The 22,263-nt window shown below is 33.5% G+C and overlaps 1 protein-coding gene and 1 long non-coding RNA gene across 16 annotated transcripts in view; one reads left to right on the top strand and one right to left on the bottom strand.

The window, feature by feature from the left end:
• Positions 1 to 19,115, top strand: part of LOC148598887 (cholecystokinin receptor-like) — a 47,688-nt gene extending 28,573 nt beyond the window's left edge. For 8 of the 15 annotated variants that reach the window (XM_088561383.1, XM_088561382.1, XM_088561372.1 and 5 more), the window contains exon 2: positions 16,837 to 19,115. In XM_088561383.1, coding sequence (XP_088417509.1) covers positions 16,902 to 18,065 — 1,164 coding nt within the window. In that variant the 5' untranslated portion in view covers positions 16,837 to 16,901 and the 3' untranslated portion in view covers positions 18,066 to 19,115. Of the gene's footprint in view, positions 1 to 395; positions 632 to 5,799; positions 5,973 to 8,667; positions 8,756 to 9,251; positions 9,363 to 16,836 lie in introns of those variants that run through there. The other 7 variants (XM_088561377.1, XM_088561379.1, XM_088561371.1 and 4 more) reach the window with 7 other exon arrangements.
• Positions 12,389 to 14,304, bottom strand: LOC148598888 (uncharacterized). Its single transcript, XR_015918721.1, has 3 exons — positions 14,082 to 14,304; positions 13,387 to 13,531; positions 12,389 to 13,113 (listed from the first exon to the last, which is right to left on the bottom strand). It is a non-coding gene; the product is annotated as an uncharacterized LOC148598888 (long non-coding RNA).
• Positions 19,116 to 22,263: the final 3,148 nt, after the last annotated feature.

The following is a 22,263-nucleotide window of genomic DNA, read 5'->3' on the forward strand; positions in this document are numbered from 1 at the left end:
GAAAAGAACATTTCAATTATCATCTAAATGGTCGAGCAGTCAACAATATGCATTAAGGGTCGGAATTTTTATACGTCCAAAATGTATTTACGCAAGTTGGTTGAAAAGGGGTTCCTGGTACTTTTACTCAAACTACCGCCATCCAATGTATACCGACTGGTCTTTATAATATGACGATTACATAGCACGTTTATAAAATTTCGATAACTGTAACACAAATTGCTTAATAAGGTTTTGTAAATTGCGTTGAATGTTACGTAGAGACTGCAAATGATTACATTCACGACTAATTATGGTATTTAAGTATGAATTTCCCTTTGCTTGTCCCTGACGATTGAGACACAATAGAACAATAGATATATTTTAAGCAAGCCTGGCGAAAGGTCAGACAGTGTTGTCACACAACACATGATATTATATCAATATGGACAACTATTTCCGAAAACAATATGGGCTTTATTTCCCTATGAGGATTGTATTTATAATGAAATGATCCTGTTATATTGCTGTACCTTTCAGAGACGAGTCATTTTTCTTGCAGGGACCATCAGGTTATTGTATTCATCTTATTTCTCTTACGATAAGAGTTTCTTCAAATTTTAGTTTACATATGGCCGCCAATTTATAATTCGTAAGTATAAATGTTCATATAGTTTTCCTGATAACGTTAGTCGTTTAGGTTAGACGCTTTTTTACAACATATTGCGAAATATATTATAGCTGTGTGTATACAAAAAATATTTTAAATAATGTTATCTAACACAGTAATTTTGCATCGAATCGTAGCATCATTATTTTTTAATGGTTATGAGAGTAGAATTAAATGGTTCATTTCATGTCAAAATGTCTAAACATTCCTCGTCTACTATCGATGCTTCTGGAAATTAAGGGTTTAATTATATTACATTAAGTAAAAAGCTATTTGTATCCATCTTCTTTAAAAGCCGGGATTATTTAGATACAAAGAAACAAAATCCAAGTGATCTATGTAATGATTATCACAATGGTATTCTGAGATTATAATGATGTTACTCAGGTAAAAGATCCAAAGATTTATTTTGGAGCTTTGAAAGGAAAATTGAGATCCGGATCACTGCAGATATGGTCTGGTGAAGTTCTTGGTAGCACGTTAAGTTGATATTTTCAATGATTTGCTCAAAATGTGCTTGTCAAGGAGAAATTTGATTTATATTCAAGGAGAAAGTGAAACACGTGATATGCATCGATTTTCATATTCATAAACATGTTTATTTCTAATTGAATGAAAAATGAGAGCAACGTTTTTCATTTGAAAATATCTCATATTCTAAGACCAGAAATAACAATTATATTAATCAACAAACCACAAGTAAATAGTTGGCTCAAAATAAACCAATGTAAGCTAGCATCACGTAATAACAAGTATCTGATGCATATTGCTTCATCTGTTCCGCTGCTACGATAAAAACTAGCATTGATAATGTAGTGAGTTATGTAATCTTTAGAATGAATCTTATAACCTTATATCTTTCGATTTTCATGTTCATTCATATTGAAAGATAATTTTTTTTCCCAGCAAAAAATGTGCAATTGTAAAAATATGTGAGGAATACGTTCAGGCGCGTAGCTGAGGCCAAATTGAAGTGTAGGCAAAATTACGGCAGTGGGTCTGGGGTCCAGGGGGGCAAAGCCCCCCACCCCCCCCCCAAGAAGCTCCGCGGAGATAGCGTTTTAGAGCATCATTTATGCCTTTCCTGGATGTATTAAAAAAATGGCAAAATTAAGTACAGGCAAGTTTTTTTGCCTAACGCTAGCTACGCGCCTGACGTTTCTGTTCAAGTGTTTGTTTTTGTATACAAAATTTAGATTGTATTTCGTTTCCAGCGAAATATATATGTATGGCACGCTACAGTAACAAAAAATCGATATTTTGGGTTTATTGCTCAAAAACTATAGTTTACCGTCAATAATCTTGGTTTATGAATGCAAACTATTGTTAGCGGGATCCTAATTATAGTTTGTCTACGATAAACTGCATTTCTGGTGCACTAACTACATTTTGCAATCGAAAACTAAAGTTTAAGGTCGTTAAACTCTATTTATCGGCGCAAAACTGTGGTTTACGATGACAATAATTGCAGTCAAGTTGACTTGGTTACAAAAAAGATGATTGGTAAATAGTGATCTTGCTATAAAACGAGTTGTATATATAACTCACTCATGAAATGTCACATATACGATAAAAATGAAAGGAATATAGAAAGGCAAAGGTCAAAGATTGTATCCCTCTTACTTGAAATGAAATGTTCCATATCTGTGCGTTTAATTCACGATGAAAATACTTCAGTGCGCCGACACACTGGACTTCTCCGTAGTAATTATTCACCTGAACGAGTGTCGACTGCATATCTGCCATGAAAGAATATACAAAACCATGTTTCTTGCTTCATATTCACTAATGGTCAGCTGACCATTTGAATTTTTTAATAAATCTAAAGGTATCCATCTTAAGTTCTATATTTTACCAAATTTAATATGTTATTACAAAAATATTGAGAAATTTTGTGGTTTGGATCACCTTAAATTGAGAAAAAAAACGATTCACGATATTCTGTGTGAAGTGAAAATTGAAATTCTTAGATTAAGTTCATATATTTTGGAATTTTAGACTTTTTAAGAGTTATCGCATCCACCTGAAGTACTACATTTTCCAAATATTGTATGTTTTAGTCCCTTAATTACATTCTTTTGATTGCCGCTAGAACCTAGGCTTCCTTGACTACTATTTTACAAACAATTTGAGAAAACAAGTTGTGTTGATAACTTGAATTGAAAAAAAGTTATTAGCGGAATTAACGTTCTCAGAAACTACCATTAGCAATGTTTACATTCAAATATTGGCTCTCGTTTCGTGCTTAACGATTGGATAAAACTAGAATAATTTTAAAATGCAATTAGCAGTTTCTAAACTAGCATTAGCGATCGCTAAAGAACATACAAAAAATAACTATAATTATCATCATCGACCATAAACTATAGTTAGCGTGCGACCGCTACCTTTAGTTGTCGAAAGATAAACCCAGATTATCGAATTAGTGTTACTCTGGCGTGCCATATACAAGGATATTAACAATCGTCTATATAGAAGCCTTTTTGAAAATAAGACAGAAGACGATTCATGCATATGAAAAGCACACCAAATGCAGTATTATTACTTGTTCAGTTTTTTTTTACTTGGTTGTTGCGCTTTTGAGATAAAAATAATAAAGATTGTACATGTAATTGGCATTTTGCATTGAGTTATAATTTTACTGAAATACACTGAAAATGAACATTTCGAGGGCAGATAACTCAGTCAAAAACCTCATTTTTATGGATTCTATTGAAAAAAATTCTGACAAAATCCAATGATGCAGAGAGCAAATAGTGTATTTTTTTTCAAATAGAGAAAGCATCCTTGTGTTATATATTATTGTCAGATCGGTGGGATTTTGACACGCATCTTCCTGATTTTTATAAACACTTACACTTAAACTTGCTTAACTTTAGTTCCGGTTTTGAATTCCTGCTACGGTACGCAGTGATATAAGTCTAAATGTTAAGAAAAATACGTTGATCTTACACATTTTATAAATATGTCCGCAGAAAGCCATATATGTTTTTACGTCAGAAACATAGGGAATAGTTATTAAACATCTAGTGCAGTCATCAAGTCGGTATTATTTTTATGCAATAAAAGTAGAATAAATCCCGATTAATCGACGCTATCATTACTGTGGGGTTTCAGAAGTATTTTGTGATAATATCTGATGTAGATGAAAAATGATTTTCAATACCATAAACGTACAAAATGAAAAAAAAAAAAAAAATACTAGAACGATGGCAAATAGTATTGACATATTTATACTATGATTAAACAATAATCATTGTATTGTCAGTGCTTACCTGACCGGAATAGCTTTTTTATTTATTGTCTCTGTATTTCAAGGACATCCTTGCATCGCTGTTATAAAAAAATGATTAGATATATATATTTAAAACAATTCAGCAACAAAAAATATATATATAAATATGCACCATTATGTTTCTTCTTTTATTTAGATAATACAGAAATTTTAAATCTTTACAGTAAAGTTTACATCTGCACGGTCATCATTTCTCCAAATATTATTCCTACTACCAAGCGACGTAATTTGAATGCGAGTACTAAATATCTAAATTGTTCAATTATGTAAAAGAGTAATCAAGAGAACCAAGGGTATAGCGGTAATCAAAAGAATGTAATCGAAGGACAAGGACCAGACATGGAAAACAGACATGCACAACAAAGAACATAGAGTAAGTAAAAAATCATACATACAAAGTAACAAAAGCAAATGAGCAACTCGGACTCCACTTAAAAATGGGAGCATGGACCGGATGCACGGGTAGGGTAAGCATCCTCTGGTTTTCTAGACACATACGCCGAGTTGCTCATTTAAAGTCTAGTCTGGGGTAGACGAAAGAGGAAATGAAAACTATGACACGTTGAACAAATCAGTTTTCATGACGCAGATGGATTCACCGTAACGATCCACGAATTCATGATGACGGCCACAAAACTTTTGTAGCAATGACTTCAATCTTGTAGCAACATATCCCTGCTCCAGAAGCTTATTTGTTAGAATTCTAGCGCGATACAAAAAGTCTGCCTAGTCTTGGCAAGCTCTGGCATAACGTATGAGTTGTGACATGAGCACTAAAAAGTATATACTTTGATTTTGTTGGAATTTGATTAAATTACATTTTTACGCTAAAAAATAGGATTAACATATAATTGTTTATCGATTTTATCGGGATGAACCAAAAACACATGGTGTGCAGTGATACCTTATAATATATCAATAATTTCTTGAAATTTCATCGAAATATGTTTTACATTACTATGTTGCATGTATTGCATATTTTGTTTTTTTTACTTAATTAGAAAATTCATTTACAGCATTAATCAACACCTTTATTGAAATCCACAAGTTAGTCTTATAATTTTCTTACTCACTACTAACAACGATTATCAAGCGTTAAATTAGAGTCGACCAGAATAGTTCAGATGCCTGTTTAAGTAACTAATTGACGTCTCTTAAACTGAAGTGTAAATACATTCAAACATATCTACACTGTACCTTAAATAACCAGAAAACTGACAAAACTTAATTCTAGATGAACAAAACAAAGCAACTCTGATGTCTACTCATTTGCAATTCAAGGCACAGGGTAAAATTATTGGACCTGTAAAGACTTACGACGTTTCTACACACAACAAGTAGTCTTTATTCTGAATAAGGATCGCCTTCGACAGGATTTACTGTAGTTACATAACTGATCATTAATAATGTTTTGATCATATCAACATTATCATAACTAGTGTTCTATCACAATCGGTCATCTAGATCGAGGTAGCTGTTAAACGAATTATTTTCAGCGGTTAGTGTTCGAATATGATTTTGGTATAAAAATGCAACATTTTAATAAAATTACGTTTATAATTTGTTTTCACATCTGATGCGCGATAAATACAGACTATTTTAGAACCCTTCATATAATCTTTTTGCCCCCGAGTATTATTTTACATAAATTTTAGAAGCTGAAGCCATGGTCAACAAAGTTACGAATACTGAAACATTTAGCGATTCTTTAGAACATATGCCATTGTAATTCAGAGAGAATAAGTTAATAGGAATATCATAACCAGCAATCAGCATGAATAAGAAAGCCTAATGATTTGTTGCTATACAATAAACTGTCTATATATTTTGGCATGATTTAAGAAAACATATCATTGGCGAAGAATATTTGTTATACAAATGACAGTGGTAAGACAGGATAGATGTATATTGAGCCGTGTGTTTTCCGTATAGTATCTGTAATTTGATGAATATTTCAGCTTAAAGCGTTACAGTATAACTGCAATATATTCCGAATTCACTCAGGATTATGAATTATGTTTTTTTCAGGTAAAGTGTTTAATTTTTTTGTTTTGTTTTGTTTTGTTTTGTTTTTTTTTTGTTTTGATATTGTAGGCATTTTTTTTCAAGGGCAAATCTCACTGGTGTTTTTGATACTTTAGAAATTTGCCAATCATTTCAACTTTTTACCGAAATGATTCAGTAAAGTTTGCATATTTCAATTCTCAGTGATAAAAATTACAATCATTTCTTAACCCAGGCTGCATAAAACTCCTTAAAAAATATGGATGACGTACGTAATTCACGCATGAATTTTTCTATTGGTATACGAAATTTCCCTTTGTATTGTACGTTATTGTTCCATACAATAACCTTGTGACAATTAACCCTTTGAGCTTTCCTCGTGTACGCAGTTCCTTCCATAAAATACCAGGCATGCTCAAGGTAGCAGTATATTGGATATGGGGAAAAATTGACAGGGGTACACCCGCAAGTAGGTCAGGTCTGATGGTAACGGTAACAGTAATATTTGTAGACATGGTGCATTCATTCGTAAGTGTGTCATTTTTTTTATTTTATTGAGGAGCGTCTGTAAGTGACATAGCAACAGATCAAATGACGACGACAGGAGATCTAAAAGGTCACGACATTCTCAGGATCCAGTAGCTGTTGAGCTGTATAAGTTGTTAATTTTGCAACCAGATTAACAACTAGTGCTAACTTTAAGAAAATATAGTAAACGCAGTTAAATTTGTTATTTTTACTTATAATTTTCTACTTTACATTCAGGAAATAGTACATGTCACGGAATTTTACTTTTCGATACAGTCTTTTTCGAATGCCACTAAGTTTTCAGTATTTGGCCAATCAGGAAGCATAATTGCCGTCAGGTGACCATAGAAGAGTGTTTTCAAAGGGTTAAAAGCTGTCTGATTTGATTTTGATTAATGATTCGCTTTGGGGTTAAATTTGCCATTGTGTGTATTGAACCTTTAATAAGTCATTGCATAGCCTGAACAAATCAACGAAGACATCCTCGATTTTATGAATTACGTAAATATATTTTGTTGCAAATCAGACAATTATGTACATCATGTGCGAAAGTTACGTTCATTAGTCATTTTATATCAGTCAAATGTTACCTTTAATATATTTGTATCAAATTTTGGTATAACTGGGTAATTGATTAATTTATTTATAATGGAATGAGTATGTCTAGTTTTGCTATTCAAAAGACAAAAATATCGAAGATCTGAATTACCTTTTTCGTCAACCGCCATATCGGGATGCAAGTAAATGCAGTTGCGTACACTAGTTTAATACCAGTGAAATTTATAAATAGAACATAAGGACTAAACATAGTTTTGTTTTGTTTCAAAGGTACGCATATAATTACATACATGGTTTCTTATATCAACATAATGTTTAATTATTTCCGGTGTGTCTTTTGAAGAAGGTGTTAAAAATCACCAATGTATATTAGTATTACTAAAGATATTTGTAATTGATATAAGGGTGTAATATTCAATACAAATTAGTTGATAATTTCAGAAGACTTAACTGCCCTTCTAAAGCATTAAACACGATGTAGTGTGTGCAATTTCATTTGATATGTGGGCATAAAAAAGGTTAAAAAGAAGGTATTTATACATACACATGTAATTCTAATTCCGCCTACAATATCATTATATGTATTATTGCATGTCATATTCACACTTTTCAAACTTTAGGCAATGAACGCAACACACTTTCTTGAAAGCTCACAACACTGGGCTCAGGTTTTAGAAAAAGAAAAAAAAACATGAATAAGGATTTTTAAACTTAATGACTGATAAATAACTATGTTTAATGCATAATATTTCAGAGAATATATTAACTAATTTATACATTTCTGCAATGTTGCAAAGGTAAAATGTGGACAATTGTAAAACCAGTAAAACACCTTTAAATAGATATTTTTTTATTTGCTTATATGTTTTGTTTGTTAGTTTAATTTGATGTTTGTTTGTTGGGGTTTAACGTCCGAGCAGCAATATTTCAGCTATATTCAGACAATGAACATGAAATAGATGATAAAATGAAAATGAAATGAGATAAAAAAAAAAAAAAAGGATGGGTCACAAGGACAATAGGGTCGACAAATTTTGATTGCCACTAGAAAAAGGGGGGATGGGTAAGGTCGGGCAATTTAGCCTCCTGTGGCGGAGCGCAAAGGTTCCTACTCCTATCGAATACCACAGCAGGGTTCTTTAACGTGCGAGGAACGTGGCATCTTTCCCAACACGGTGCACCACTATGGTTTGCGGTCAGGTTTTCCGTATTATAGCCTGACAACCCCAGCATGTAACATGCCAGGGGTACCCCATTCCACCACCTGGGGCACACATCCCAGTGGCTCTGTGGGCAGAGCGCCTAGCCCCCGGCTAGGTTTCTGAGCACTATTTAGTCGCCTTTTACGACAAGCTTAGCGCTGCTGCAGGCCTATTCTTTTGACACCCGGACCTGCACGGGGTAGTTTAATTTGAACAAACATGCCCGATATTATGAAGTGTATAATGGGTTATTCTTTAAAAAATATCATTTGTAACATAAGCCAGATAAGTCTGTAACTTTAAAAGTTATAGTATCTCGACTCGATACTGAAGCTGAATAACAAAATTTATTTGATAACGTTTGTATTAATAATTGATCAATGTATCATGTTCTTTGATTTATCGTCTGATATGAACCAATGTATTTGTAGATCTGGATAGCACTTGTATCATGAAAGCCCGACGCCTACGCAATGTTGCTACAATATCCATGTTATCACAGTTGTTATTTGAGACCAGGTTGGAAATTGACTTTTAATTTTTGAGTTTTTGCTCCAAACGTCTGTAATATTCGGATCCATTTTTCTCCTCTATACCTTAACTTTCATGTATCTAATACCTAAGTATGTAGAAATACTTGATACAATCGAGTCTGTCTGTATAGATCAATTATTATGCATGGTTACAAGCGACTTGTGTAACTTTAATTTATGAAATCTGATTACAATTCTAAATCTTCCCGTTCACGTTCATGTCGACGTATAATTCATTAAATTACAACCATTATCAATGGAAACTAACTTAGTAAACTTTAAAGTGTGGAAAGCGCAACCATTTTATAGGATACACTGAATGAATATCAGTAAACTATTTCAACTTTCAACTATGGTTGGATATTTCTTTTTTTTTCTTTAAATCCCATAACCTTTTTTAATTTTCCCAAGTTTAAAGTGTGTACAATTGAAATTTACCGGAAAACATCATCAACATTTACTTGTTGTGCCCTTGCTGATAATTCAATATAGATATATGGTATTGTTTTTAAATCGATTTCCTTCCTGGTAAATGAAAACATGTTATCAAAAATATTTTATTTAAAACGATGTATCTGTGAACAACAATGTAGGTAGGAAATTGATTTAATATTCTCATTTTTCTATTTAAAAAAAAACAGTTTTTTTTTTCCTTTATTATTTCTGTCATAGAACATAACCCATTTCCTACTTCAAGGATCTAGGTACTAAATGTGTTGTAAATACTTCCTAGCTGATGGCGAGTCACATCGTGCATACCGCATCCGCTTATAGTGAAAGGGTTTAGGATTTCGATTCTTGGATGGTAATATTTTGGGTTAGGATCAACCGTAATTTACTGATCAGTAAAGTTTATCGCATAAGAATTATTGGAATATGGAATAATAACTTAAGAAAAAAATGAACGTTACCAGTATGGTAAAATTCATCTTGTGATAGAATTGTAGATATATATTCTAATATGACGTGCTTCAAAGCTCTTTAGACCATAACCATGGTAAAAAAGTGATAAACACATGACCAACATTTTGTGACCATCCATAACCAATTAACCCGCCAATCACATAACTTAACCGAGTTACGTACTAGGAGGTCATTATACTCTTATTATTTTCTGCCACAAAAATGTGGAACGACCTTCCAGTCACCACTCGTGAATTTATGTCGTTTAAAATATTCATAACGCGAATTAATATTTCGAACGATCGTAAAAAACCTATGTACTTTAATATTGGTAGTAGATACGGTCAGGTCTTGCACGCCAGAATGCGCATGGACAGCAGCTCTCTAAATGAGCATCTGTACAGGCGAGGTCTGTTGGATAGTCCGACCTGTATCTGCGGACAAAGAGAAACAAACAGCAATTTCTTACTCAAATGTAACAATTACTCAGAGATTCGACGTAACACTATATATACTTTGAATTTTCATACCAATGTTGACATTCTTCTCATAGGATCTATAGTTCGAATTTCCTCTGACCCTGCAATCCTCCTCTTTTTTATTTGGATATTGATATGTCCGGTTGGGGTCAGAACGATGTGCCATATAAAAAGGAGATTCAGCGGTACCGCGGAGTATCGCCCTTCACGCGCTTCTTACGACTTTCATGTTAAAATCGTGTAGGTGATGCATACCTAGTTCGATTTGGGATTCATTGTTCTTTATGCTGATGTAAGTTTTATCGGCTATTTGTCATCAAATCTCGGTAGAAAGAAGTTTGAAAGCCTTAACCCAGGGTCAGCAGCCATTCACTTGAAGATCGATTTCTAACTTTGAGTGACGCAAGCGAGATTTTGGTCGTATGCAAATAAGATTCCGTCATGTACAGATTGTCACGTAAGATCAACAAACACCGCCTTCTTTGTGTGTCTAAACAAGCGTGTGTACTGGAACAACATATGTAAACACGTGGTTGGATCCAATTTACAATTCACAATTACTTTTGGTTGAACTGTGTTTTTTTAGATGTGTAAAATATTACATGTGGCATCCCATCCTTAGAATACCCTAATTCAACTGTTTAAACTCAATTTTCAGTGAGTTTTAAACCCAATGCATTGGGGTGTGTGTGTGGGGGGGTGGGGGGGGGGGGGCAGAAGGCAATCATATACATTTTCTACTAGATTTTAAATTGCTTTTAAATAGTAGTTTATAAATTTGTTTTTCATTTTCAATTGCTTAGATTCTTAATTAGAATCTATGGGGAAGAGAAGGCTCAGGGAACCCAATTATATTAAGCTTGTGAAATACTTTTTCTTTCACTACCAAACATCTCTGCGTGGATTTATATATAGCATATTTAAGCTTTTTTGTTTCATTATGTTCATGTCTGACTTTCTACACAAAAATGTAGTACTTGCAACTACCTGAAGACCATTCAAATTTTCTCCGATCCTGCAATTTTCCTCTTTTTTAATTAGTTATGAGTATGTTGAAGAGGATCGCACTTTCAGAGGAAATTCGACCGCAGTTAAAGATTAATACATGTATTATTTTCAGAAAAAAAAACCAGCCATATCTCCTTGCATTTTATAAAAACTATCAATAATACATATACGTACTACCTCATATGAATGTATGGTTGATTCGTACAACTGAATACCAGTGTGGTTCTGTTGACTACATGTAAGTCCTAACAAGTTACCATAGATGAGGACATAAATCCCAAATTATACTCTTTGGTTACAATAAAAGATATATACATGTATTCACAGGTCTGAGTCCAAATTATCCCAAATATTTATACGACCCCAGAAATTTTTTACTCCCATATTGGTTTGGATTTGTTGTGGTTATCTGGAGACACTTGGTTTTTGTGAAAATTTGAGCATTAGTTGGTTGATCTTTATAAATTTTAAAACAAGGTTGCAAACTACAACAGGAAGGTTGGTATAGATTTTGGGGATTAGAATTAGAGGCATAAATGGGTCCTAAAACAAGAAATTCATTGAATTAACAATACAACTCAATAATAAAAGTATAGCAATGCCTATGATATTGCTTCACAATATTCTATACCACAATAAACAGACTTGGATTGATTATTTGGGTTGTGACTTAAGCCAAGTAAGAATAAAGGGCCCTAAACAAGTATTTTTCCACTTGATTCAAGAAATAAAGGGGGAAAATACTCGTTTATTTCTGGTTTGGTTTGAAAAATTTCGTAGATGTCACAACAAAATCCCTTCCTGCGTTTTTCAATTAGATTTCAAATATATATTACAGTTTTCAAATTATAAAGGAAGCCAAGCCCTAACAAACCATATTTTTTTGAGATAATGAAGTACAAAGTGATCCATGAATGCACTCTAAAGAAGACCTTTATACTTGTATTGAATTTCAAAATGTGCAATATTGTGTCCAAATGATTTGTTGTGTCCATAATGAACTGTTGACTCTATGTTAAGTGCGTCAATAACTAATATTGTGTCCACACTTGCAGAGTTTAATTGACTGTGGTTGTATCATGCTGCATTTGGCAAAGCTTTTTATTTTAAGTTGGACACATTCTTGTATTGTAGGGTTTCGCATTTGCTTTCAATTTTTTTAATTACTGAGGAGTTTTCTTCACCTGTGTATGTTATGGTGAAAGTTATAACATTCACATTAGTTAATTAAAATTTTATTTGGAATTTACTTCAGTACCTACATGTTTAAACAAAATGTTGTCTCTATTACTATGTGCATGCATCATAAATAAAACATGTTTATACACTAGTAAACTTAGTTACATCTTCCAGTGACAATATTCTTGTAGGATTTAGGGGGCAGGGATTTGATGTCAGATAAGAAACACAAACATTTAGTTTTAATTCAGAAGCAACTGAAATCAATATTTCATTTTGAAAAAAATGCCCTGTTTAGTAATTGGGGAAACATAGAATCATTATTATTCTACTTATCAATGGAGGAGTAAAATATTCCTTTCAGGATTTGGAACATTTTTAAAAGATCACTTGCCCCTTGCTAATAAAATGGTCGATGCTTCCGAGATTGAACAAAGACAGAATAATAAAACATAAGACATGGTCCATTTCACAAATCATTTTTTGTGCATCAATGCCAAAAGCATCATTCTGTACAAAAACATTGTGATTTTAGGATTTGAGAGCCAAAACAAATATTAGTTGTTTCAATTTGCAGATATACAAATGTACATGTACATGTATATATAACTTTTAATTGTTCGATAAAACTGACACATCCGATGCCTCACTTAGCTCCAATACAACAGATATGTCCTTATGTCTGGTTGAAGTTGCAGTTAGATTGAGAATTGTGGAATCTATTTTACTTTGAATAATTCAAACTTTTCTATGGTCCTCTCTAAAATCTAATCACCTATAAAATTAAATATGGTTTTTATTGTGTAATGTAAAAAAAATAAATATACAATAACCCTTTACAAAAAATGCCCTTTTTCATGTAAAACATAATTTATTACACATGGGAGGCAGCTACCAGTACACTGTAGGTTTGCTTTTATTAAAATATATACAAATTTGTTAGTAATGTTACATGTTGTAATTGTCATTTTATGTACATCAACAAGACATTCATGCAGATTTCTAACTGTACTGCATACATTTCTTTTTGTCACTATATACAACATACCATTCTGATATGCAGTGTGCCTCATCATATGCAACTAAACATATATTTTTTTCAGAATATGTTTCTAACAGGATGTCTCTTTAATGCTTTTTAATCACATATCCTGGTGATGCTAGGAGAATGGTAGCACAACCGTCTTTGATACCTGAAGTAAAAATCAGTTCATTGAAAAGTTGTTATTTCCAGTGATCATGCTAAATGTACACAATTAAACAAAACTGTTTATGGACTTGAATCATTCATTGATTTCACATAACATTTCCTTCCAATACATGAATATATTGCATTTTTGACAAGACACCCCCTCACTTTTTTCCCATTCCTAATTCATTTGTTCATAGTTACACTGAAAAAAAATAAAGATTATTTTTAACTCAATGACAAACACATACACCATCCATTTTATGTTATGCCTTCATAAATTTCATATGAAGAAAATCTTATAGCTCTTAGTTTCTGCACCTGTTCCTTGATAAGATATATATGTCCAGTGGGGTATAAATAGGCTGGTGTGCTGCGCTAATGGAATGAACAATATAAAGACATCAGCCACCATTTTGATGGAGATGCTTTTTCAAAAAAAAAAATGCATGTGGCATAATTTGGTTCAATATATGGGAATAAAATTGCAGGAACTGAAGTACAAAGTGCAGGGGACAAGAGATAAAATTAATGAAAAATTAAGTGAAACTTACTAAAACTACTGTTAAAAGTCACATTGAAATTTGCGTCCATCAAATATACGACGACCTCTTTCATTTACCACCTTGATTCCAAATCTACCAGTATCCCACTTCAGACTTATCGACTCAATGTTGTTCCAGTACACACGCTTGTTTTGACACACAAAGAAGGCGGTGTTTGTTTATCTCACGTGACCATCTGTGCATGACGGAATCTCATTTGCATACGACCAAATCTCGCGTCACTCGCTTTCAAACTTCTTTTTACCGAGATTTGATGACAAATAGCCGAAAAACGTACATCAGCATAAAGAAAAATGAATCTCGGATCGAACTAGTATGCATCACCTACACGATTTTAACATGAAAGTCGTAAGAAGCGCGTGAAGGGCGATACTCCGCGGTACCGCTGAATCTCCAACTTTTTGTATGGCACATCGTTCTGACCCCAACCCGACATATCAGTATCCAAATAAAAAAGAGGAGGGTTGCAGGGTCAGAGGAAATTCGGACTAATAGGATCTGATGCTCTAACTTTAGAACAAAATACAGATTTAGTCTTAAAGGTGCAAACTTACATTTTAAAAAGTAAACGATTTGTCAATGCTTAATTGTGTATACACATATATGTCTTTGTATAGTGTGTTATCTTATGTGTATTTCAACTTCTGAAAGCCCTTTTTGTATATTGTCCTCTCTATCCCTCTTCAATTTCAATACAAATTCTTCATTCAATCCTTACATCTACAATTGATCGTTACATCAAAGATACATATGTAACAGCAGGTTATTGATGTCTTAAGATAGTTCTTTGTTTATTAGGAGATGGATTAGCATAAACTTCAGCTTGTTTCCGAATCCTTGTGTTGTACCATGTATATCGTCATGTCATAAATTGGTGTATTCTTTGAAATAAGATATGCTTAAACTAACATTTTGTGCAACACATAAACAATTCCTATTAGGATCGAAATATATATAATTAATTCTGTGCGGTTATTGCGGTGGGTGTTGTTCATATAAATAAAACTTTGAAGCGTTTACATCCTTTTGAAAGTTTTGGACCCTCAACCACTTTGTGGAAGATGTATATAGTGATCATAGTGTCCGAACGTCTGTTTATTCTTGTAAAACTATTTTTTCTGAAACTGCTTATTACAGCCGCGTGTTTTATGGTATGCAAAATCGTAGAATACGATTTAAGATTGACATTAACTAAATATTTGACGACTTTGTTTATATTTCAACCATATAGTTTCTTGGGTAGGGAGTGTGGGTATTTGTTCATGAGGTGTTTTTTCCTAGCGGTATAATTTCATAAAAAATAATAAAAACGTCATACTGACTATATCATTAAAAACAAAACACTTGACATGATTATATAAAGCTAGGGGATAGCACATCGGTAATTGATATCCGTTGTTTGTTATACTTCCAAAAAAAAAAAACAAAAGTAAAACAAAACAAAACAAAAAAAAAAAAAAAACACAATGGCTATTGACAAAATGCATGAATTGATATATAAGAGCCACAAATATTAATTTCAATTCAAAATATATTACTGCTGTTTTCTGTCACGAGTATTAGTTTTATGTGCGCGGACAATGGACTTAATAGTTGTCCACTTACGCATTACCTGGCAATGAAGGAAACATTTTAATCTTCAAATTGACGTGTTAATTACTGAATATTTAATTTATATTGTTTTCATCAACTCAGACGCAAATTAAAAAAGACTGCTTTATACCGTGCACTTGCAACTTTTCATGAATCATTAAAAGAAAAAAAAAACAGGACACAATTGCAATAAATGTTTTTCGTTTGTTCTAAACATATATTAACATTTGTTTTTCATATGTTAACATGTGTTTGTCATATATTTTCAATGTGATGGACCAACATGAAAAAGATATAGTTCATGTAGATAATTATGTGTATAAATATAATTTTGTTACATATGTTTTCCATATTATTTCTTACTGAAAATGCTCTGTTTATACATTCGCGAAATAGATACTAGTACATTTCAATGATGGTTTTATATATATATGTCCATTTTGACTTTCATTGTTTGACAAGAATAGTAGAGCATATCTGAAAAGTAAATCTGGTGTGTCATTAAAGACAAATTTAATTTATTATTAATAATTTTCTATTTTTCTACATTCAGTGATATTTTGTCGTAAAGGTTAGGACGAAAATGTAGCCCAAAAAGTGGGATATTGTGCGAGCGCGTCTCCATAGTTTATGCTAGTCTGTTTCCCGTTATCTACGACTGTTCATCTTTGGGTGTATGTTATAAACTTAACCTTCAACTCGTGTCAAACAAGCTTATGATCTAACGTGCACCACAAACTGTTTACACCATTAATACGACTAGTCATCATTTACGTGTATGTACTTGCACAGTGTAGCTCGTGAATATACCAGATTACACCTAGATTGTGTAACCTATTTACATGTCATAACTACATGTACATATTACAATTAACATGGCTGAGGAGGTTACCCGTGCGCCAATCATTTACATGTGTGTACTTGCACAATGTAGTTCGTGTAAATTCCAGATTACACCTAGATTGGGTAACCTATTTGCCTGTCACAACTACATGTATATATTACTATTAACATAGCCCAGGAGGTTATCCACCATGCGTATGCACGACTACCTCTGCGATGGCCAAGCCATGCATGTGGACAACGCCGAGGAGTACGCAATTATTTAATAATCCAAATGAATAAAAATGTTCTTTTATTTGAATTTCAGACGAGCACCCTACAAAAGACAGTATGCTCTAAAGCCTAATATCGGTACGGAAATCAACATACATCATGGAGAATAAGTCTGCGAGTGACAACGATGATTTCCTCTTCCTCCACCATGAGATTCTAATGCAATCACTAACTCCTGCTTTAGTTTACATGGTGGTTCTGTTTGTTCTTGGTGTTCCCGGAAATGCATCTGTGCTTTATATCTACTTCTTTAAATGTCGTGAGTCTCCAACGCGTGTGTTTATCATGTCTCTTGCTCTGTTAGATATAATTCATTGTGTTCTAATCATGCCATCGGAGATAGCGTTGTTGGATAATTTTGACAATTTTGACTTTCCAATTTTGTGTAAAATAACTCGGTTTGTTTCATCTTTTATCAACAATTCATCTGCCTTTATATTAATAGCCATTGCTATCGACAGATATAAGAGAATATGTAGACCTCATGGCCATCATATAGATCCGTTTATGGCTAAAAAGATCGTCATTGCAGCATGGATATTCGCGGTTTTGACCTCATGGCAGATGTGTGTATTGTATGGAACGCGCACTCTCAAACATGGGAAAACATGTCTCATTTCGGACCATATGGATGGGAAGATTTTCCCAACTATCTATATTTATGTTTTAGTCGTAGGGCAAGGCATTACAGATGTGTTACTTATAATATTTTACAGTTTAGTTGGGCGTGAAGTTTGCGTTCGTAAAGCGCAGCGCAGAATGAGACGGAGCCTGCGCATGAGCAACGACATTTCACAATTGAGAACAAGTATGGAGTTTTCAAACGAAAGTCCATCCCCAACGCCGACAACAAGTATTCCAAACAGATTCTCAGCCATATTTAAGCGAGAAGCTTCAAAAGAATCAGCATCGTCGAACACTAAAAGTAACGAAAGTACTCGTACGTTTATGCGCCAATCTCGAGGAAGCAGCATTAGACAACAGATTCTAAGTAAAACAACAATAATGATGTTTCTTGTGACAATCACTTTTATAATATCATTTGTTCCTCATACGGCGGCAGTCATAATGCGATACCAAGCTAAACCATATGTACAGTCACTAACTGTATCCGGCATGGAAATGTATCAAATTTTCTTAAGATCTTATTTCATGAACTCTGTGTTAAATCCGTTTATTTACTGTTTTGTAAGCAAACAATTTAGAAAGCAATGCAAGGAAAGTCTCCAATGTATAAAATGTTTCCAGCGTAATAAGAATTGACATTGATATTTGACTCAACAGCCATAAAAAGGAATTAACGACTGAAATATGTTTTAACTACCGTCAGAGATAATTAACGGGCAAATTGTTTTCGACAATCATTTCATTTTTGTATATGGTTCCTTATCCAGGGATATAAAAGTTTAAAGCGTTGAAAGCATCATTATTTATGATACACATGAGATTTGTCATTCCTAGAAATGTATCAAGACGGATATCGCCTTTAATATAAAGGACAGCTGATCGCGAGATCAATTGATTTGTGAAATTGGTATAATTTGACTTATACTCACAATAAACAGTTACAAACAGACAGAAATAACTGGAAGGCCATTGTTACTTGTTAAATGTATATCAACTTTAATTCTAAAAGAACCGTTTATCAAAACGTTAAAAATGAATATAGCACGAACATCACACACACACACTTGTAACCCCAACCAACGGCAGATGTTTGGTTTGTTTAATGGGTACTTGAAAGTAAAATAGTCATAAATACAATTAAGTACAAGTCTCTGCAAGAATCTTGTAGCAGACGAAACACTGTTTTAATAACCTACCGCTTTGATTGTTTATATCATTTTGGTATAGCAAATTATAATTTCATTGAAATGCACTACACACGATTATTTTAGTGGCAGCAAAGTCTGTCAAAAAAACAACAGTTTTTTAACATTCTGATGAAAAGTTTTAAAACTTCTCCAGTGCTACAGCGAATAAATAGTGGTCATTTTAAATAGTGAAATCTTCCCTCAGTGAAAGTATATTATTGTCAAAGCTGTGGGTTTTGACACGACTTTGTATGTTTCAGATTTTACCCATTTCACCCGATCCTTCAAAAGACTTGTACTTCACTGGCTATCGTTTTTAGTGAATTACAAAAAATGACATTTGCACATGCAAGCTATTAGTACATTTAACACATGAAACAAGTATCTGTTCAATGGTGACAATAACAATATCATGGCTTACTGCAAGTCTTGTTCTTATGTGTCATAATTTTCTTAGAATATGTCGCTATGAGAAAGAAAATAAATCTTACAGCTAAAATGTTGATCAAAATTTAATTGCTGATTATAACATGTAATTCTAAGAGAAGGCCTTGAAGCTGCTATTAGTTTGTACAATGATGTAAACACAACATTGTCTCATTAGATACCGGTATACGTAAGAGGCGGTTCTACATTTCTCATTTCCAATTATTCATTTATCTTTAGAAACATTCAGTCTGCTCCTTGTATGGTGTTTTAAAACAAATATCATGCTCTTATGTTATTCGAGAACTTGTCGAGAAATAAGACCAGTGTTTTGTTACGCTAGAATATTAACAAGGATAATCTTCTTTTAATTAGTAGTTTTTGTATACGTAAGAATCATGCAAATTCTGTTACTATATGTTATACATACCAAAAAAGGCTATACACATTTTTATTTTTGTTATTGAGTTGCATTATAGATCTTTATGATGAAATGTATAATTGTTCAATTATTCATTCCAATCTGTCTGCTTTTGGGGGATAATCCACACTGAAATTCGAGCAGTGTTCATTGTATTTCAGTTTTATTTACAGCGTTACCTCCCTTACGTTTGAATTCGACGATACATTTTTATTTTTTTCTCATAAAACAAGGGTTATATGAATACCACGTGTTAATTTCTGTTTACGATATCATCTTAAACACAATATCAGAAATAAATATATGTGGGCTTTCGAAAAATGAATCACATTTTGCATGATTCTTATCTGGAGTGCTACTTAAAAAGATAAGCCGTTGGAGCGAGGTAATGTAAGAGGTTTTAAAACTTCTACGGCCACAATCTTGAGCGCTTTGATATAAGTAGTGATAGTTTACATACATGTATGTTTCGATTTGTCGTCGGTATATTTTTTCTTACATCGAATATGGCAAGTCATGTTACACATGTGTATTCCAGGAAAGCAGATGACGCTTAGGGTCCAATCGGTAAAAATGATCCCCAGTTTTTGTTGCCCCCTGGTACATCATTGTAGTACTAATAGTTTTCTCTCGGTTCCTGTATTATGTCTATAATTTCCTGCTAGGCTTTCGTTGCTTGCATCTTGTCCCTTGAATAAACATAAATTTCAGTTTTTTCCATTAACCATGTTTGTCTGTAGCAGGCAGTTGAACACTTCATCTAGAATGGAATAGGATGTTTATGGTACAACCAAGTTCATACATGGGTTGTCTACTTGAATTGTCAGGGTTACTTATTTCATACATGGGTTGTCTACTTTGTCAGGGTTTTACTTATTTTCTCTTATTTGCAGGTTGTTCTTATACTATGTTAACTCGTTTAAACTCCTATATTTAGAACTTGATATTTACTAACCCCGTCTTGACAGTAGCGCAGTGAAGATTATTTTGACCCCTTGGTCTCATATTACATTGAACTCTGTCTAGAAACCGTCCCAGTTTTGGACTGGGATATTAGTTTAAGGTAGGGGTTCGATTTACACAGGTTAAAAAGTACTGAGTAATGTAAATGGACTACAGAGGATGTTTGGTGCTTTATACATGGTACGGTTTACACAAGTTTTACTCTACAATATGAAGCAGGGAATGCAGAGGGCATTTTTTTCATATTTGAACTGTGTTTATTGGGTAACCTACCAATGTCCACATGTAGCGTATGAAGGGTATACAATAATAAAGTTATCGAACATAAAAACTCAGCAATAGTAAATATAGCAATATCAAGGTAAAAGACGGAAAGTTGGAACCACAATGGTCTTAACTTAGTACCGGCATTTCCGATGGAAATGATAGGTTAAATCAGTTATCATATCGCGGTCAAAACTGGTGAAGTTTGTCAAAACAGTACAAAGAATATGAACAAAAAAAGTGAAAAAAACATGGATCTAAATACTCTGTAAGTAAAACAAGGAAGACCACAACTTCAAAAATAAGTCTTGTACTTTAGATTGTTCAAGATAAAAATAATACATGTTTGATACAAGTACAAAATGCTGAAAAGAAATTTACTGATGTTATAAAACTCTGATATACTATCTGTTTTTTTCCAGAAACAGAATATAATTTCTCAATAAGACTTGGATATCGGATATAAATCTGTTTTAGGCAGCGTATTTTTGTTTCATCCTAAATCCTGTTTCTCAGGCAGCCGTAGTGCATGAATAGGGACTTCTAGTTATGACAAACCTCAACAACTGGGAAATACAATGTATTAACTGCTTATGCAGGGGAAGCTGGTATAGTCATGTATTTAACTACATAAGAAAGGGAAATTGATAATTTAAAAACTAACTCAATCAAAAGCTTGCTTTCGGAAGAGGTTTCTAAAAATAGTTAAGTTCGGAAACACTTAAAATGTGACATTTAAAGACAAATTAAACGGAAAGAAATGACTTAACCGTAAATTATCGTAAAAAGAATGTGCAGGCGGTTAATACAAAACGTGTATTTGTTTCTCGCTGAGCCTCGAACATACCACATATGCCGAGAATTTGATATACAGCTACATGTATCCGTGTCGGGCCAGGAATAACATTAATATATATGTAAACGTATAGATAGGTCTGAAAATTCCCAACGATGTTTTCAGACCTATCTATACGTTTACATATCTTCCCTGTATCAATTTGATCCGATGGAGCAGTGTAGCGAATAGAGTCGTCACATTCTGAGACGTTGTATAATATTGATTTGTTGTGACATGCATCATTAATTTGATCTTCTAACCTACATAATAACACCGAAATGAACTGCTGTCCCGTGCTACCATGCATCGCGTACTAAATTACAGCCCTAGATTAATCCTACCAGGAGGAATGACCCGGCAAGCGAAAGCTATATGTTTATATAGCCTAGCTGGCCGAGTGGTCTAGGGCGCTGGACTTTGTGCAGGCGGTGTTGCCATATATGTGACAGCGGTACAAGTTCGAGTACCGCGGAGGGAACGAATTTGACAGTTCTAACATCGTTGGGAATTTTTCAGACCATCTATACGTTTACATATCTTCCCTGTATCAATTTGATCCGATGGAGCAGTGTAGCGAATAGAGTCGTCACATTCTGAGACGTTATATATATATATGTGTGTGTCTGGAAAATTCCCAACGATGTTAGAACTGTCAAATTTGCAATGCAAATTTTTGGTCGTTCCCTCCGCGGGACTCGAACTCGTACCACTGTGACATCTATGGCAACACCACCT

The sequence above is a fragment of the Perna viridis genome, chromosome 14, assembly GCF_037379345.1.
Source record: "Perna viridis isolate PV_CMFRI_1.1 ecotype Kerala chromosome 14, ASM3737934v1, whole genome shotgun sequence".
NCBI classification, from domain to species: domain Eukaryota; kingdom Metazoa; phylum Mollusca; class Bivalvia; order Mytilida; family Mytilidae; genus Perna; species Perna viridis.